General features: G+C 38.5%; 2 protein-coding genes and 1 long non-coding RNA gene across 3 annotated transcripts in view; 1 reads left to right on the forward strand and 2 right to left on the reverse strand.

The window, feature by feature from the left end:
* LOC134795393 (uncharacterized) overlaps positions 1 to 18,501 on the reverse strand; it is a 548,375-nt gene that overhangs the window by 416,143 nt on the left and 113,731 nt on the right. The gene's annotated exons all lie outside the window — the stretch shown is intronic.
* LOC134795387 (WW domain-binding protein 11) lies at positions 523 to 10,662 on the reverse strand. The gene is made up of 11 exons (XM_063767221.1): positions 10,444 to 10,662; positions 10,231 to 10,356; positions 9,897 to 9,994; positions 9,481 to 9,627; positions 8,641 to 8,754; positions 7,846 to 8,043; positions 7,069 to 7,272; positions 5,898 to 5,944; positions 5,422 to 5,585; positions 1,741 to 2,034; positions 523 to 1,198 (listed from the first exon to the last, which is right to left on the reverse strand). Exons 1-11 carry the CDS (start codon positions 10,505 to 10,507, stop codon positions 987 to 989), a joined length of 1,668 nt encoding a protein of 555 aa, XP_063623291.1. The 5' UTR covers positions 10,508 to 10,662; the 3' UTR covers positions 523 to 986.
* LOC134795379 (arf-GAP with dual PH domain-containing protein 1-like) overlaps positions 16,293 to 18,501 on the forward strand; it is a 64,912-nt gene continuing 62,703 nt past the window's right edge. The window contains exon 1 of the mRNA XM_063767212.1: positions 16,293 to 16,487. Coding sequence (XP_063623282.1) covers positions 16,406 to 16,487 — 82 coding nt within the window. The 5' untranslated portion in view covers positions 16,293 to 16,405. The remainder of the gene's footprint in view (positions 16,488 to 18,501) is intronic.

The raw sequence follows: 18,501 nt of genomic DNA on the forward strand, positions 1-18,501 counted from the left end.
TAATGTATAATGTTATTCCTCCGAACCGTGCCCATTTCCGTATCAAAAAGGAATAAAATAATCCCTATTTGTTTGGTTTGTTATTAATGTTATTATAGGTTCGTTAATTATCTAATTACCTAATACCTTCTGTTTTAAGTTTGCCACCTGTTCCAGCATAAATAAAAATTTAAACATAAATTGAGCCCTAGGGAAAAACATATCGGCTATTTTGGAGTGTGATGCCAAGTGGTGCTCTTCTAAGCGTACATATAATCACGCCTTTTTCCCGGAGGGGAAGGCAGAGACCACGGATTTCCACTTGCTACGATCCTGATACACCTATTTCGCTTCCTTCACTTTCTTAACATTCCTCATACACGCTCGCCGGTTTAGGGTGCTCTTGACCTGGCCTTTCTTCAGGACGTAGCGTAGTAACAATTAAGTGTAAAAATTATTTGGTGTGGTTACCGTGTATCTTTTCATATCTTTCATTATGCAAAATCTAATAACGGTAGAGGTAGTTTATGTTAAACAACACAATACTTAACAATAATTGTATTTCACGATACTTAATTTAATACATACACTGTATTTATTTATAGATATTTATCTCACGAAAAGCGTCGATTGTTCACGATTGTACAGCGAGACAACATACAGTCTCTGGCAGATGGCAATGGTGGGTGGTAATGTACTATACTAACACTGCAGTAAGGACACTCACAAAGAACTTCGTACAATGACCCGCCTATTCCTATCTAGATCACACGCGCATTATTATATTGCTGTTCCGACGATGATACCTGCGGTCAATGCCACGGTGCGTACGACGGTCGTGGCCGCTTCCTTAAGTCCTTACATTAAATGCTAACAGTAAGACAGTTACCGACCGAAGTTAGACTTTGTCTCGTCGCATTAAGGCTTACGAATGGTTCGACGATGGCATGTAACTCAAAACATAGGCTCAATTTCGTGACATAAAACAGTTCCATATCCCCATTCATCTACAACAAGCCCTCCATTTCCTTCATGAACTGCATATAAGCGTCGTCCTTGCTGGGGGCCTGCTTGGGCACGCTCTCGGGCCGCTGCACCGCCGGCTTGAGTTTCGCGTTGGCTTTCTTGTCCTCTCGTTTCACGCGGAGAGCGGAGGGCACGAAGCGAGTGACGTCGGCGGATAGATTGCGGATTTGGGGCTTGGCAGTGATTGTGGCTCCTGAAAAAAAAGATGTTACAGTGATATTTAGATTTAGGTAAACTGATATTTGCGGGCATGTAGGAAATTTCAAATAAATTGTGTTTGAAAGAAAAATAATGAAAAACATGCATGATCTCTTTGTTGCTTAATGTTTAGGTAGTAGTCTTTCATGTGCATTACCAACATTATCCTCTGGGTGACCTGAACACAAATCTATATAAGCTGATAGTTATTTGATCGACGACGATCGGCAGAAGTGAGAAGCAATGGGCGACTTTTTTTTTTAATTTAAAGTATTTGTCTCATTTAAAGTTCTCGTCAGCAGTGCGCACAGCACAACCGAGCTGCATTCAATGTATGCGTCTTTTATTTTTGCTCGGAAAACAGTCGGTAGCTACTCGCTTTGTCAAGTTTCTCATGCGATTTCATACAGAAACGACGATGACCAAGAAAACGAAAAATATTCTGGCTCGAAAACGTTTGAGATCAGCCGCAAATAATCACAAAGCTCATTTTCCTGGCCACCTCGAGGCGTGAAACTAAATCCGTAAGCACAGTACCTTGAGGGCCGTCCTTCTTGTGTATGATGGGCGCGGCCATGAGCACGGAGGGCGGCATCTGCTTGGGCGGCGGCGGCGGCACGAGCGGGCGCAGCAGGCGCGGCGGCGCGCCGGGCGGCGGGCCGGGCGGGCGCAGCAGGCGCGGCAGGCCGGCGGGCGGGCCCGGCGGCAGGCCGGCCGGCGGGCCCGGCGGCAGGCCGGCCGGCGGGCCCGGCGGCGGCCCGGGCGGCGCGCAAGAGGGCAGGCGCAGGGGCGGCGGCCCGAGCGGCACGCGGAGCGGCGGGGGGCGGAGGCCTGGAAGAAAAAGGTTCAATTATGCTATGTGCTTAATAGTACATTACTGCAGAGGCCGTGAAGTAAGGGATTGCAGGACGAGTATTGCGGTAGATAAAGCGAGTCTTACGATCTCTGTTCCGGCCAAGGATTGTATAGTGCTTTTCTCAAACAGTGTAAGAAAATATTATAATTAAAATAACTACTAAGTAATCAAGTAATAATAGTACATTACTACAGAGGCCGGGACGAAAGGGGTTGCCGGCCGAAGACATATAGATGGCCGAGCGAAGCGAGGCCGGATATGTCTGAGCGCGGGCAACCCCATTTCCCGCCGAGGTATGTATAGTGCTTTTCTCAAACATGCAATGAAATAAATAAAATAAAAAATCCACGAAACCCAAGTTTTATTTATAGAAAAAACTAAAAGTAAACTACACCCAAAATATAACCAACACGTACCTATATCATTATCACGCGTATGTTTTACACGAGTCGTGTATTTTTACTACCCGTATATTTTCATGTATCTTTGATTTTTTCGCCTTGTATCCGTCTGACTGTCGTTTTCGTCACATAAGTTTACATAGTCTTTCATGTTAATATCATGTTTCACATACATCGTTGCTTTATGCATGGAGTAAATAAGTATAATTTCCAGTGTTGACGAATTTGTAGTTACCTACATTCATTTAAAATATGCCACAAAACTGTTTCTAATAAACTGTAAGCCATTTTTCTTAGTTTCTCAAATAATAAAATTGCCATAAGCAACCATATACATACTTCGTCTTTGACTTGGCGGCAGAGGCAGCAAATTATTAAAATCAATTCTGCTTACGCTGCCAATTCCAACACCTACGATTACAATTAATATTAATTTCATTATTTCGTCGGAACTCATATTAAAGTCAAAAAATCAACAACGCACCATAAATCCAATAAAACAAAATGAATATTTTTCAACTTTACCTCCATAACAATTTAAAAAATATAACTACGCGTGTTTGAGTAGGTAGACCTTTTTACCGCTAACGTTTAGATGAAATATTTTAAATGTTTTTATTTGTGTAGTTAAATTTATAATTTAAAATTATAAAATTATAGAATGTATTATTTATTAAGTTCATGTTGATTTTATACAAATAAAACTGCAAATTATAGCAAACATTGTTTTTTGTTTTTTTTTTTATAGGCGTAGGGGCAGAGTGTCATTACGAACCATAAAGCAAATACTGCCTCTAGTTTTTTTTTATGGATGAATGCCACGATGCTGTGTCACAAATATCTGTGAAATGAAAATAAAAAAGAAGACTTTGCCGGCCTAGGCCTGCAAGATGTGTATGAAATTCCATTAACGACCTTTTGTCCTAGCAGCACCTGAAACGTCATACTTCGCAGCCTATTATAAGGAACATAACATCAATATTTCATTGCATGTTTGAGAAAAAATGTTTAAATTACAGCCTTTTTTATTTTTTAAACTTGAAATTTTAATAAGCTATTCGAGCACCATGTTTAACCGCTTATAAAATTGCCGCTTTTTTTATTTTTTAAACTTGCTTGACATTTGAAAAAGCTATTCGAGCACCATGTTTAACCGCTTATAAATATAGTACCATAGATTTTGTTTTTATTTTAATTCTAATGTCGCAAGTATGCTTACAGAGAGGGTGATCGTTGGCTGTATGTAATATTTGTCAGTCTAATCTTAGTGAGCAAATTTAAAAAATTAGAGCAGCGGACAATAGAATAGAATAGAATAGATTTATTCGTAAGCACAAACAATCGGAACAGTACATAGTATAAAAGAAAACACAAAATAAGATTAAAGTGCCACGAAATGGCCCCATCTCAGCATGTTGCTGGTGGCTTCCAGCGCTGATCTTCCGATGAGACCATCAAGTGAGAAGAATCACGGAAGGTAACAGACAAGAAGAAAAAAGACAGAAATAACACAGTAAACAGTTAGTTAAATAAGAAAGAAGTTACACAGCAAGAAGATACAACATAACGACTATTTACAATTAAGATTAATTAATACAAAAACAAGCATCGTGCTCTAAATTGCTGTATCGATCCGGTCCGACCATATCTTGGCTGAGCATTACAGCTGTATATACTACTAGCGCCAACGGTGGCTACACTAACTAAAAAGCAATGTCAGACCAAACCAATATCGAGCGTTCATGAAATCTACGTTAAAAAATCTTGTAAGATTAGCTTATTAGCAAAACAGCATTGTAGGATGACGAATTTACGAAAATGTACGAAATACTAACATAACAGCACTCTACTAAGTATGGCGTAAAGGAATGATGAACCCTTGTCAGGCCAAAGGAACAAAACACTTGAGGTAAGCATAAGTAAAATTACAAACTACAGGCAGCTGGTATCAAGTCTGTAGGCTTCTTGGCTACGTTGGTGATTAAGTAAATACAGTTTAATCTTTGACTTAAAGCTATGAATACTTTGCAGGTTTCTCAAAGGCGGAGGTATATTGTTCCAGACTTTCGACGCGGCATAGCGAAAACTTCCCCGAAACGCTGCTGTGGCATGGCGTGGCATTAACAATTGAATTCCACAGTTACGGCGTTCGCGGAGCTTAATACAAGAAAGCTTATTGAAGAGATAAGGCGGAGTACCATATTTAAGCACACCAAAGAGCAGACAAGCCAAATGAAGTTTACGACGGTGTTGCATCTTGAGGATCTTATGGCTGTTCAGAAATGGTGTCACGTGAGCTCTCAACGGAATATTGAAACAGAAGCGAGCACAGGCATTTTGAACACGCTGAATGAGTCTCTTTGTCTTTGCAAGAAGTCTAGGCCCAAACACTACATCCACATAGTTTAATTTTCATAGGACAAGTGATTCAACTAGTTGACAGCGGAGGTTTTCGCTTAAATATGGCGAATTTTATATAAAACTTTAAGCTTGTAAAAACAACTCCTAATGGCCTCGGAGACATGCTTCTCATAACGTAGTCCACAATCCATTATGAGACCTAAATTACGCGCTTCATACACCCTCTCAACCGGTGTATTCATTAGCGTAACATCCGTTGATATACTGACACCAGCCAGTTGTTGCCTGCTGCCAAATACTAGGTATTTAGTTTTATTTGGATTAAGCAACAGGCAGTTTTCTGTGGCCCATGATGCTATTGAGGTACAATAATGTACGTTTCATACTAACTCCCTACATTACTTCTTGGCCTAGGTCAAGAAGTAATGTAAGGAGCCATAAATGAGCAACTTCATGTCTTCATTTCGTGACATTAACGCATACATTTCGGAGTATGTTTGAGAAAAGTTTTATAGAGGACCTGTCCTATAGTAGATGTATACACATAGCCAATCCAAATTAAATCCTAAGACAACGGTAAGAGAGCTGTTATTTATGTACCTGGTGGAATCAACGGTGGCGGCATCTGTCTCATCTCGACGCCTGGGGGTTCTAGTATGAACTCCGGGGGCATAGCTGGCATAACTGGTGGAGGCATTGGTGTTTCGTTATCGCTATCGGAGTCGCTGTCGCGATGGCCACCCGTACGCTTCAGTGCTGTCAATCTATAAAAAGATAAAGTATGTAATAGTTGTTATATTGATTGCTGCTGTGTGAAAAAAAAAATACAAGAAAACAATATTTAGAAAAAATGTTACAAGACGAATAAAAACAAATGAAGTCAATAGAGTATCGATATTCTGAAGGTATCAAAATATGTAGGTGCTAAAATTACTTCAAATCAAATATAAGTATGCAATGCACAAATTGCACAATACAATGATTTTGTATAAGTATGAAACAAGAATACGGCCCGTCTTATAGTAAACCATGACGGGTATAGTATATAGTATAAAAACCATAATATAATAAGGTACCTGGCATTCAAGTCCGCCGCTCTATCTCTTTCTCTCTTTCTGTGCACCTAAAAGTAAATCACACTTTAAATGAGTAACGAGTGTAATGTATTCAAAAAAAGTAATGAGTGTAATGTATGTATTCAAAAATAGTACATTATTGTCGAGTTTCGGAAGTAGCTACTTGCAGGCTGAGGATTCGTTTTAAACGGACGACCTTGGGAGTCCGTTTAATTGAATCCGAAGCCAGCAAGTAGCCTTCCAGCCGAGTCATATATAGTGCTTTTCTCAAAAATGGTGCAAGAAATATAAATATCATAGAAATATTTTACAAAAGCAACGTTCTTACCTATATATTTTCACAGATAAAAGCCCTTGCCGCCTTTTTATTTTTTTAATAAAAAAATAGAAGTGTATTTTTCTGCCGAAAATACGCCAACCTATTTGAGACAGCTAAATAGTCGCGGTACTAATCATCTGTTTGGCTGTTTAATGGGCCTGTCCCTTCATTTGATATGGCCATTTCAAGTTTTAAAAAGTTTGGAACTCAACAAATAATGGAATTTGTATGCAACATTGCAGTCCCAAAATCGAGACTGCAATGTTTTTAACTTTTTAATTTTTGGCTGACCATAAACTACGCGCTTCGCGACCTATTTTTTACACGGCAACGTCGACTTTGCCGTCCATTTTTGAGAAAAAGTTTTTTTTTGTAGGTTACAAGCAGAAAAAAAATTGCAGTTAAATTGAGAATTACAAAGAGTAATTTAACAGTCATAAAATACATGCTCTCACGAGTCACGTCAAATTATGCTTTCTTCTTCTGGATATTGGTGTAGAGCACTTGAGGAAAAGATGCATCCTACCTCATACCTTCATTAAACCGTCTATATTCTGCCCGGAAAGCGCCAACATTATCTGCTGCAGCGACGCCGAGCGGCGTAGCTCTCCGGTTTTCGCCGGCTCCGTGTCCTCGTCCATATGTTCCATCTTGTGGTCCATGTGTTCCATATTATTTAATAACATACCTCCTCCATTTCCTTCATAAAGTCGTCTATATTCTGGCCGGAGAGCGCCAACATTCTCTGCTGCAGCGACGTGAGTTTGGGAGCGGCGTTGTTCGCCGGCTCCGTGTCCTCGTCCATATGTTCCATGTTGTGGTCCGTGTGTTCCATATTATTTAATAACATACCTCCTCCATTTCCTTCATAAAGTCGTCTATATTCTGGCCGGAGAGCGCCAACATTCTCTGCTGCAGTGACGTGGGTTTGGGAGCGGCGTTGTTCGCCGGCTCGGAGTCCTCGTCCATATGTTCCATGTTGTGGTCCATGTGTTCCGCTTCGCCGTCGAAGTCCTCTGACGCTTGGGAGAGGCTTGTCGGCATGGGGATGCATTTCTGTGGAACATTAATTAGAAATACATGATCTTTTTATTAATAAAAAATATTTTAAATTTAAATAAAATAGAAGAGGAGTCTAGAGTTAGACCAAGATAAGTCTGCTGCGCAAGTGTTATTTTAAACGTCAAACTTCTATGAAATTATGACGTATAAATAACACTTGCACTGCGTGTGCTATAAAAATCGTTCCAGCCTTATCTTGGTTTAACTCTAAAACTCTATTAAAGTATTAAACACTTTAAAAATATTCAAGACTCTTTCAACAGCTCCATCTGCTTTACCACAGGCAGGGATCGGAACCGGTTTTTTGCAAATACTTCGAAATAACCATATTTTTCGAATTATTTTAAACTCGAAACGTAGGACTCAGTAGGTTATGAGTATGACTTCGTATTATTAGATTGCCCAATTAGAAATGAAATAATTAACGAAAAAATACCGTTTTCGTTCTCATACAAAAAATACCGGTATCCGATCCCTGCCCACAGGACTTACTTACAACCATCCTATCCATGCCAAACATCTTACAACTGATATGTGGTATGTTTGTGCGTTTAGTTATTGCCTTACCTCTCCAGGCGGGCCTTCATCGTTTAGTTGTTGCCTTACCTCTCCAGGCGGGCCTTCATCAGGCAAGTCTGAGAATCGCAGACTCTTCTTCTCCTTGCCCACCTCCTTCTCCTCCTGCATGGCGTCGAGCAGCAGCAGCGCGAAGTCCGGCGGAGGCCCAGGCGGCACGCCGGGGGCTTCTGCGCCCGCTGGCCTTTCCTGCGATTTTAGACTTTATTAGAGTGGAATAAGGCTAACATTGCTATTATTTTATCTTAATATAGGGAAAACTAAAGGGAAAGTTAAGTAAAGAACAGATGTGCAAGATTCAAAAAGTATCCAAAGAGTACAAGGTTGTAGAAAATTTCTGGAAATCTAACAGGAAATAAAGGATGTTTTGATGTTTAAAAGTTTGACACAAGATTTTTTTATGTACCTAGGATCAATATGGTGAAGACCGTCAATCAGGTATTAGGTAAGACCGTCTACAAACTTTCTCGTCAGTTCTAACTCTTGCGTTTTTACAAATACTCCATTTACAGGAAGTCAGTAGAGCAGGAGCAAAGCTCTTCCTTTCTGACTGTACCTGAGGCTTTGGATGTAAACAAATCCCAGAGTTCTTGCCCTATGACGGTCTTCCTAACCAAACATTTTATATTCCGGTCTTCCCCATATTGACCTCATCGCGATTTTGGAAACCATTGAGCACATCAGTTACAGTGAGTCGCAAAATCATTACCAATTTCCATGAAATGAGGTAATCACTTTCTGTAATTACTGTGTGCGAGTGTGTGTGTGATGGACTTTCATACTCACTTTGTAGACAGAGTCCTTTTTGAGAATGGGTTTCATCGGCGCGCTAGGTGGTGCTATGTCCATTGGCATTGGTATTTGGGATGCCATGTTTCCATAGACGTAGTTCTCAGGCATCTACAAATAAATACATCCTTGGGTTGTTATTTAGTTACCCAACAGTGTTCTAACCTCGTAAGTCCCCGCGTACTTGTACAAGTACACATTAAATTCGAGTTTTGAACTCTTATAGAAATAAAAGAAAGTTCCAAATTCAAAAGCGCAAAAATTGACTTGGGTCTTACGAGGCTAAAGAAATATGGTGATCACAAACTAGAGCTACCCATTCAAGATGTAACCAGTTTTAAATTATAGGAAAAGTGGTAAAGTAAACAGAATTGTCTTCAGTAACATCATAATTCTGTGTTTTCTAAACCAAATACACAACCTAAAAATTCAACAATTTATTCTACAAGCCTCAAACCTCAAGGGCTCTTTCACAAGTCAAAAAAACCTTTCTAGTGACATCATAATAATAGTGACATGGAAAGTGACATAAAAAAAAGTGACATGGAAAATATACATATAGCAGTTCCTGATCTGGGTAAACACTGAATTTGAAACTACTGATTTTAAATTTGAATGATACTCACTTTGGCATGATCCAGGTAGCCTAGTGGTTATGGTGTCTACCGCAAATGCAGATGACACTGTGATTCCAGTGCTGGGCACTGGAGGCCACAGTCACTTTTTAATTTGTGTCTTATAATGTTATCTATTTCAGTTGAGCCAAGCCAACCTTTCATAAGCTCGTGCCACACCTTATTAGGTATCTCCAGCGACCCTTCAGTGTATTATACTTACTTGTAATGTGGGTAAGGGGATGTCATCCACTTGCACCGATTGAGCCAATTTCACAGACTCATAGTATGAAATTAGATGAGCCCTCCTTTTTTCATATTCCATTTCTTGCCGCTTTAGCTCAACCCATTTTTCCGGATCATCTTTGTCCTACGATGTGACAACAACATTAAAAACTGTGAAAACACATCACTTTTCTGGAATAAATACCTTTATGATGGATATGTAACTTGTTTAATAATTTTAATTCTCACAAAATTAAAACAGGAATGGTAGAAAAAGTTTGCAGGTAACCCTTCTAATGATAAGTGGTTGCTTAAAAAGCAGAATTGAATGAATGAAGGTCTATAGTGAAGACTTTGTTTAAAGCACTGAGTATAGAACAAATATTTATTTGTCCCCTTTAAATCTATACTTACATACATCTTGAGAACTCTATCAAATGTTTCTCTCAACTTTTTTCTCTTCTCCTTAAGTACTTTTTCATTTAATGGTGATGGTTGTAATACATTGTATTCTGCAAAAGAAAAATTTATATGAAATATGTTTAAAGATTGATAAAATGGAAATGAATGCTTTCTTCTTTTTCTTTCACTCTCTTTGTTATGATAGCGTAAGAAAGAGATGAGTAAAAAAGTTCTTACTCCGGGAAGTTTTAAATTACTCTACCAAGCTTTCGAGCTAAACATCCTTCCTTGCCTTAAGATTGGAACATTAACTATACAAATATTTCCCTTATCTGTTTATGCTCACCCATTTCATCAATTTTCTGTAATTCTTCTAATATCTGAGTCGGATCCTTCATTTTCAACACAGCTGCTCTAACCATTTGTCTTTGCCGCTTGTTCTTCTTCAACTCCTTCTTTCTGGCCTCTTTCCCTAGAATCAAATAATACGTTTAATAATCTAATATCCAACAATAAACAGGACTCAAAATGCAAGAAAGAACTAAAAGTATCCACTTACTGGCTTGATCCGTTGGGTTCATGTATTTACCACTTTTCGTGGTATTTATCGATCGGCGCCCCATTTTTACAAATTGTACCTAAGAATTAGAACAAATAGATCCTTCACATACAAGTCTTCTCACGACTAGTAATATATTTCTTAAAATCTAAATAGACCAAATAGATCGAAATGGTCGCAACCAAAAGCATTAGCGCATTTTGACAGTATCGCGTTGACAACCCAACCCACAGATAAAGACCTAAAGACCAAACCAAACATGAATCTAGTATTTTAACTGGATAAGGCATGATGGGTGGGGGAAATGAGCGAACGGGATAGTCTTATGTATCTTTCAGTAGGAGTAGCAGCGAAAGCGCTATTATTGTTTGTCCTTGTCACAGTCTCACATTTTTTTTTTATTCCGCACCTTAAATTAGTATGGGTTATGGTGGGCAACAAATAAATTCGACCAATCATAGTGTCGCATTGCCTATGTTATGTCCCTCACGGAGGCACGCGTATACTTCTATAGGATCCTACCTTCTATGAAACCAAATCATATCCGTATCTTATCTGTGGTTAAGCGCGTTTGAGACTTATGATTAAACGCTTACGTACAGCTTGGCAAAAAAGAGTAGCACACTGTAGTGTCGTCCCGTTTTCTTATATGAATTGGTTTGAAAGGGACGACCATAGACTTATAATATATAGAGACGGTGTCTCAGCGAGCTGTCACTGTTGCCACTTTTGTTTAGTGTACGATTAACAATGAGGCCCACCTTGCTGTAGCCATGTCGATAAAGTCATATCGATAAACTATCGACATTTCTTGCAATTTTAATTTTACTTCAAAGGCTTAACGATACCTAAAATGAACAAAAACGCTTTTATTCTTTATTGTGGTTATCAGATCACAATTTTATAGTCACGCCCCAGCAGGGAACCAAGGGAAAGTTCAGATATTTAATTAAAATACATAAATACCTCCTAAAATAGGTGTTCCGCAATAATTGAATTATATTATTATATTATAATATATTCATTATCCATTAGCATTTCAATTATGTTTATGTTTAACGAAGATATTGAAGCTTCAATTAATCGCTATTTCGTTCCGCTGTGTAGCGTTTATCGATATATAACATGATTAAAATCGACTTTTCACATCCCTAAAAGAGCACACATATACGCTTTTACGCACACATATACAGCCTGGGCGCATCAAGAAAGGCAACACTTGATTTGAAGTTCATCTTGTCAACAGTATGGTTGTCCTTTTTTGACAAACGGCATTTTTAAAAGAGCGAGGAGAGAGAAATGATACTAGTTGCTGCGCCGTGAAAGAGAACAGAAAACGTTGGGCCCTTGGGGACGACACTACAGTGTTGCCACTTTTTAATTTCTACTCTTTTTTGCCAAGCTGTAGTTACAGAACTTACAATGTCGGCAAAATAAAAAAAAACGGGCCGGCACCCATGAATACATTTTTGGATACTCTTATTTCTGTTCAAACTTATGTACAGTACATGAAATTTTAAAAATTATAGTCTGACTAACCCAATTTGTCAATAAATAAGAAGACAAAAAACTATACTCCCAGTACCAGCCATGATTATCTCTATGTTTAAAATGAGACAGTCCCTGGCCAAACTATACTCTGGGACACCCACTTTGTCAATGGAAAAGGCGGCAAATTAAAAAAATGTAGGCGCGTAGCGTAGGGTTAACCTCCCATAGAAAACTTAAAGTTCGCGCCTTTTCCAACTGACAAGGTCTGTTTGAGTACCTATATCAATAAAAATGGAACTATAGATGCTCAAGCAAATCTTGTCAGTAGAAAAAGGCGCGAAATTCAAATTTTCTATGACACGATATCCCTTCGCGCCGGATCTCGGAAACGGCTCTAACGATTTCGATGAAATTTGCTCACTCACTAAAAGGCACCATTTCATAACCAAGGGGTTAATAATCTACCCATTGTGACGGAAGGGTAACTACGGAGCCCTAACTGAGCATGGCCCGACATTTATAATTTTATACAAGAAGTGCGGAAAGAAGGAAATTCGTAACAAGTGTTTGATAAATTAAAACACGACCGAAGGGAGTGTTTTAAATCGACACGAGTAGCGAATTACCTACTTACCTAGTTAATAGCACGAGTGTATCGTATATTATACAAAGTTTTACAATTATACACTACTTACTAATTTGGCGCGATAACCCAAAATAAGTCATGGCCTCCAACTCAACAATTTATATAAGGTACCTATCGCCCTTAAAATTTTGGACGTAGGTTGGGACGTGTGGTTGGGACGGAAAGTGCCAATGTCTAAAATTGTGAGTAGATATTTGATTTATTAGAGGGTACAGTCCAAGGCCTGTTCACTTCCTAAGAAAGTTATGTCCCCAAATAATAGCGCATGTGTGCGCCTTAATCTTCTATGTGTGCGTTGGCCTCCGGGAAAAAGTTGCGAGTAATAAAAATAAAAACATTTTTCTACAGCAACATTGCTCCCAACTCTGATTTAAATTATCACGAATTTTATACAATATTAATCATAAAACGGGACTTAAAACGCTTAAAACTTAATTACATGCGATTAAGTTTTATAATGAATATTTGCTTCCAACTGTCTTTATCAATGTTCATAAAATATATGGAGGGTAGGTACGTCTACCCACCATAATAAAAAATATATTTGTCAATGACTCTGTCCAACTGCTGTGGTTAAAGTTCATAACGAAAATTTTATTTATTAACTCTTTAAATAATACATACAACGTGTACCGCTACGTACCACTTAAGACTGTAAGTCTGTACCTACATGGATTACAGCAATGCACATAGAAAATGTGCTAAATGCGGAGCAACGGCTGTTGAAGCAGCCAGAGTGAAATTTACAACTTTAGTGGGTTCAGAAGGAACCGAGTCATAACGCATCTGGAAAGCGTATTAATTAACCGTGAAGAAATGTATGAATACAAGTTGGAAATCTGTGTAAAATGCCGTATGTAAAGTGTAGTGTATCTGTGTGTAAAGTGTAACAGGTAGGCATGCCTAATGTTATTTGTATAAAAGGTACTGAAAACTTTGTGAATGCGCTTTATTAATGTCTATTTTTTTATTAAGTTGCCAGTTGCCGGTTTTCAGTGTATATTTTTATATGTAAAACATTTTTTAATAAATAATATATATAATGTTATAAACATAAACATGCCTTTTATTTAAATCAATTGATAATACCACAAACAAGGGGTAATATTTGCATCTTGCATATATTTCGTGATATGAAGATAACAAATATGTTTATCAACAGAATTACTACCTACCAATACCCGCCAGGCTAAACCGGTTGTCAACTTTAGTTCCATTGGTACACAAAGACGGCGCCACTAGTATAAACGTATAAACGGTTGGGGACATTTTTTTGTATGGAGTTACCGTTCTTCTCCTAGTGAGTATTATATTCTTTGGTACAGTCACTTGGTACGTATTTTGGAAAAATCCATTCAGTAGTTTCAATGAGCAGTGCAATATCATAAATGACATTGTGAAATTTTTGGACGTTTTCTTCTAATTTGTTAGACCAAATAGTGAAACTGTTTTATACGTATAGTAGTATGTTATATTTGTAATCTATACTCACAAAGCGCTTTCATTTGGTACCCCACATGGTATGTTTAAAAGAAAAAAGTAAAAAACTTTGTAGGTACTGCCTTTATGACGTCACAGTAACTACCCTCATCATTTTCGCGATTGTTATCTCATATAATCGTGTTACTGAATGCATTGATACTAAATTAAATTTATCCATATCCGAGATGACATGAGCGAAAATCGATTTCTAGGAGACTTCTGGAGAAAATACTGACTCACTACTAGGCTGATCTGTGTAAGATGTGATGTCCCCTAATATTTATTTATTTATTTTATTTCAATACCGATGTTCTATTTGATTTTGTCTCTTTTTTCTTCTAATTATAGTAATATTTATCAAAAGAAGTACTAATTTCAAGTAATATATATAGTCTCGCCTAAACCAAGTTAGGTAGGGATTCGATTCGAGTTATTTTTGGAGCATTATTTGGGAGCTTTTGGACTATAATAGTTGGATGGTTTTACGGAGGTTAAATTCGGCGGGTGACTAACTACGACTTAGCATGGACGAACTCTACCTATAAAATATATACCTACCTAATTATAGGTAGTAGGTACCTACCTACTATCTTCAACGTATTCGGCATTCGGATCTTAAAACAACGTAAATAATTAAAAAACGAGTCGGACTTAAGTACCCTCGGGACCTCGGAACCCTTGGAATGCGAGTCGAGTCCGACTCGCACTTGGCCGGTTTTTAGGGTTCCGTACCCAAAGGGTAAAACGGGACCCTATTACTAAGACTTCGCTGTCCGTCCGTCCGTCCGTCCGTCTGTCACCAGGCTGTATCTCACGAACCGTGATAGCTAGACAGTTGAAATTTTCACAGATGATGTATTTCTGTTGCCGCTATAACAACAAATACTAAAAACAGAATAAAATAAAGATTTAAGTGGGGCTCCCATACAACAAACGTGATTTTTGACAAGTTAATCAACGTCGGGCGGGGTCAGTACTTGGATGGGTGACCATTTTTTTGCCGTTTTTTGCATTATGGTACGGAACCCTTCGTGCGCGAGTCCGACTCGCACTTGCCCGGTTTTTTTGTTTAGAAACGTCTCATACGATCCGTACAACAACATACTATAATACCTACCTATATATAGGTACCTATACTTTAGCCCTTTGGGTTAATCATAAAACTTCGAACTCCTATACATACTTCGTTATTTGCGTAATTTACCTATGTACGTACATTGTACATTGTACTCTACCTATTAGGTAGAGGTAGATAATCATTTTGTCACCTGCAAAAATATGAACTCTACAGGACAGGTGTGCTCACAAATAAAATGTCATAAAACCGACTCTATCTCAATAACAGTAGAGTTGTTAATAGACTTTGCTTATTCAATTAATATGCAAAACGTTTCAAAGCGAATCCTCCCACCTAATTAATTAGCCGTAGTTAAGTACCTACCTATCTAATTCCTTTTTTATCGCATAAAAACAACCTTCGCTTGTTATCACGTGGGGCTCCGATCACGGACAAACCATACGTAGCGAGTTCAATGACCTACATCTCCACGAAACTTATCGCCAATCGCTAATAGGCAAATTTAATTTATCAACTTCAACTAATACATTTATTGAAATAGATAAACACACTTTACAAAACAACGTGAACTTGATTAGATAAGGTACCTAACATTTTTTTTAAAGATAATAACTTTGAAAAGTAGAGTTAGATTTATTGATGAACCTAAAGCTTTTTTTTCAATAAATTGTCTGTACTATATATATGTAATACTAAATAAAACTATGTGTCATAGTTTATAAATAGGACGAGAAATAGCGGAATGAGAAATCAGATAGGTACCGACGTCATTCGTCACAAATTCATTGGAAAATCCGCCACCCCACCATTATAGACATTGCAAAAGCTAGACAAACGAATCTCGACCACTCCGCCTAGGTGTAAGTACCTACAGCGCGTAAACTACAACTACGTTCATACATAACTATAGCTTCTCTGTATTTACGCGAGACGTCTCTTTTTGACTTGTATCACGTACTACGCCATACACACACACCAATACGATTTACGAGATCCAACTACTCACTGGTTTCATTCATGTACCGAAACTAGACCTCCCTTTCCATCTCATTCAAGCGTACCGAGAACGACTAGTGTATGAGTGAAACGGCGAATCATTCGATGACACGAAATGGCGTTTGTTGAACCGAACGTCGCCGTGCGTCGTCGGCCGTCGGTCGAAGCGAGTCTCGCTCCCTCGCGCATTGGCAGAGAACGCGTTAGACTTTCGAACGCAGTACGTACGCGAGCGTGTATGTCTCAATTATTGATGCAAAAGTTCCACGATGGTTGACCATAACGAGAGATTGTTACAGGAGTTACAAACGAGAAGTGGGAACAATGTTTGTGCCGATTGTGGAGCCGACGGTACGTGGAAATCAGTGGTTATTTAATAGTGATAATGTTTTCGTTGTGAAGCGTGGTATTTCCATGGGGTGAATAGGCGGGGGGGTGTAAGTGCGTCCATGCTTTGGAGTTCAGTGACCTCGGAGTAAAATGCTTTCAATGAAAATCAACATAGAAGCACAACACGTTGTTGACCAAGAGAATTTAAATAATCCTTTGCCAAATTTGGGTAAAGAGCGGTATCGGTAAGGAAGGATACGTGAGTGTTGTCGGTTCCGCTTATGGTGCACGCTAATTGAAAATTGATTTTGTGTGACCATGCGAACCGCCTCTACTACGTCTCTATTTGTGATTGTTTTGTATTTTTTTAATTGAAGACTGACCCGAATGCTTACTGAATACTCTGAATGGCCTAAAAAGAGGAGATATTATTCTAAAGCTGCATCAAATTCACAAACTAAAGTCTATAATGGTTTGTAGACGCATTTTCTGATATCAAAGCTAATTTTAGTAGAAAGCAGACTCGCTTTTATTAGTGTTTGGTGCATTACACAACTGTTATGATTAAGATGACCAAAACATAGCGTGTAACAGCGGCCACGGTTGCATTTGTGTGCGTTGCTGCGTTGTGACGTTCGCGTCTACGGTTGTCTGTGTGCGTGAACAACACGGATGTGTGTAGGGTAGGCCCAGCAATGCAGCTTCAGCAATAACCTATCAGCTGGTCAGTCAATGCTAAACAGACTTACATTTATGTAAGCAAGGTACCTACCTTACGCTCGGCTAAGCCATTCACTGTAGCAAATAAGCTCTGTTGCCGATGACTCACCAATTGTTTGGGTGTGACTAGGCCTCTATACCTATAAAAAAATCAATTGCTTTCATGATTGTCGGATGTTGACGTATGTGGGCAGTTTAAAAACGGAAACTGGTAGGTTTCACGTAAGTTTTCATCATAACATGTAGGTATGTTTAGTTTGGCTTATGGGAGGGAGTAATTACAGCTACTTGTTGCGCAAAACCTACTATTGTTGTTTCAGTTAATGGGAACAACAAGCTTTATTTTATATTAATTACTGAAATAAAAAGCTATTAATTATATTAGATAGAGTACCTATTTACCGAGGTTCGACTTGTGAAATGAACTATACCTAAGACTTTTCGACGGAAGCTTACTACATATGCCATAGGGTATATGTAGTTACTACATAAATGTTTTCGTAATCCGCAATACGAATACCTAGTTATACAGTGAGCTGCGATATTGCATGGAGAAATAATGAATGAAATCATTGATAAAGTCGCCATGCACTTTTACGGCTGAAGGTTGGGTAGAAAAGTCACTAAAGGCAAGTAAAAACTTCCATCAAATAGAGCCACCAGCAAACTATAGTACACTGTCACTGGGCTCTATTCCACTTGAAAAAAAAAACAACGCATGACATGGAAACCGTAGGGAAAAACTTTGTTATTAGACCTACAATTTTGCTTTTGTTTTATGTTTAAAAATAGAACTAAAGTTAAATAGAGTTAGACGAAGAAAAGTCTGCAGCGATTTTGATAGCCTACGCAGTGATAGTGTTGTTTTAAACGTCAAACTTCCGTGAAATTATGACGTATAAATAACACTTGCCCTGCGTGGGCTATCAAAATCGCTGCAGACTTTTCTTGGTGTAACTCTACCTACCTAACCAACGATAAATTATCTACAGTGGAGTCTGTGCGGAAAGAGAAGAATCGTAAAACGTATTGATGGTTCCCATATATTCCACGACTCTTCTCTTTCCGCACAGACACATTGATGACAAGTATAGTTGAATTATCGAGAAGATGGAATTGCATTTGTAGTGGTTGTATGCTGATAGTACAAGAAAATAGAAAATTCAAATATAGAATGCCTGTAAACAAACAATACTACTACATATGCAATTCCACGCTCTCGATGATACGACTATAGGTATACTAACATTTAGTAGGTAGGTACATAAGAACATTACTTCAAAAAACTTCAACATTTATTGAGCAAATAGGCCAC

The sequence above is a fragment of the Cydia splendana genome, chromosome 12 (genome assembly GCF_910591565.1).
Source record: "Cydia splendana chromosome 12, ilCydSple1.2, whole genome shotgun sequence".
Lineage (NCBI taxonomy): Eukaryota > Metazoa > Arthropoda > Insecta > Lepidoptera > Tortricidae > Cydia > Cydia splendana.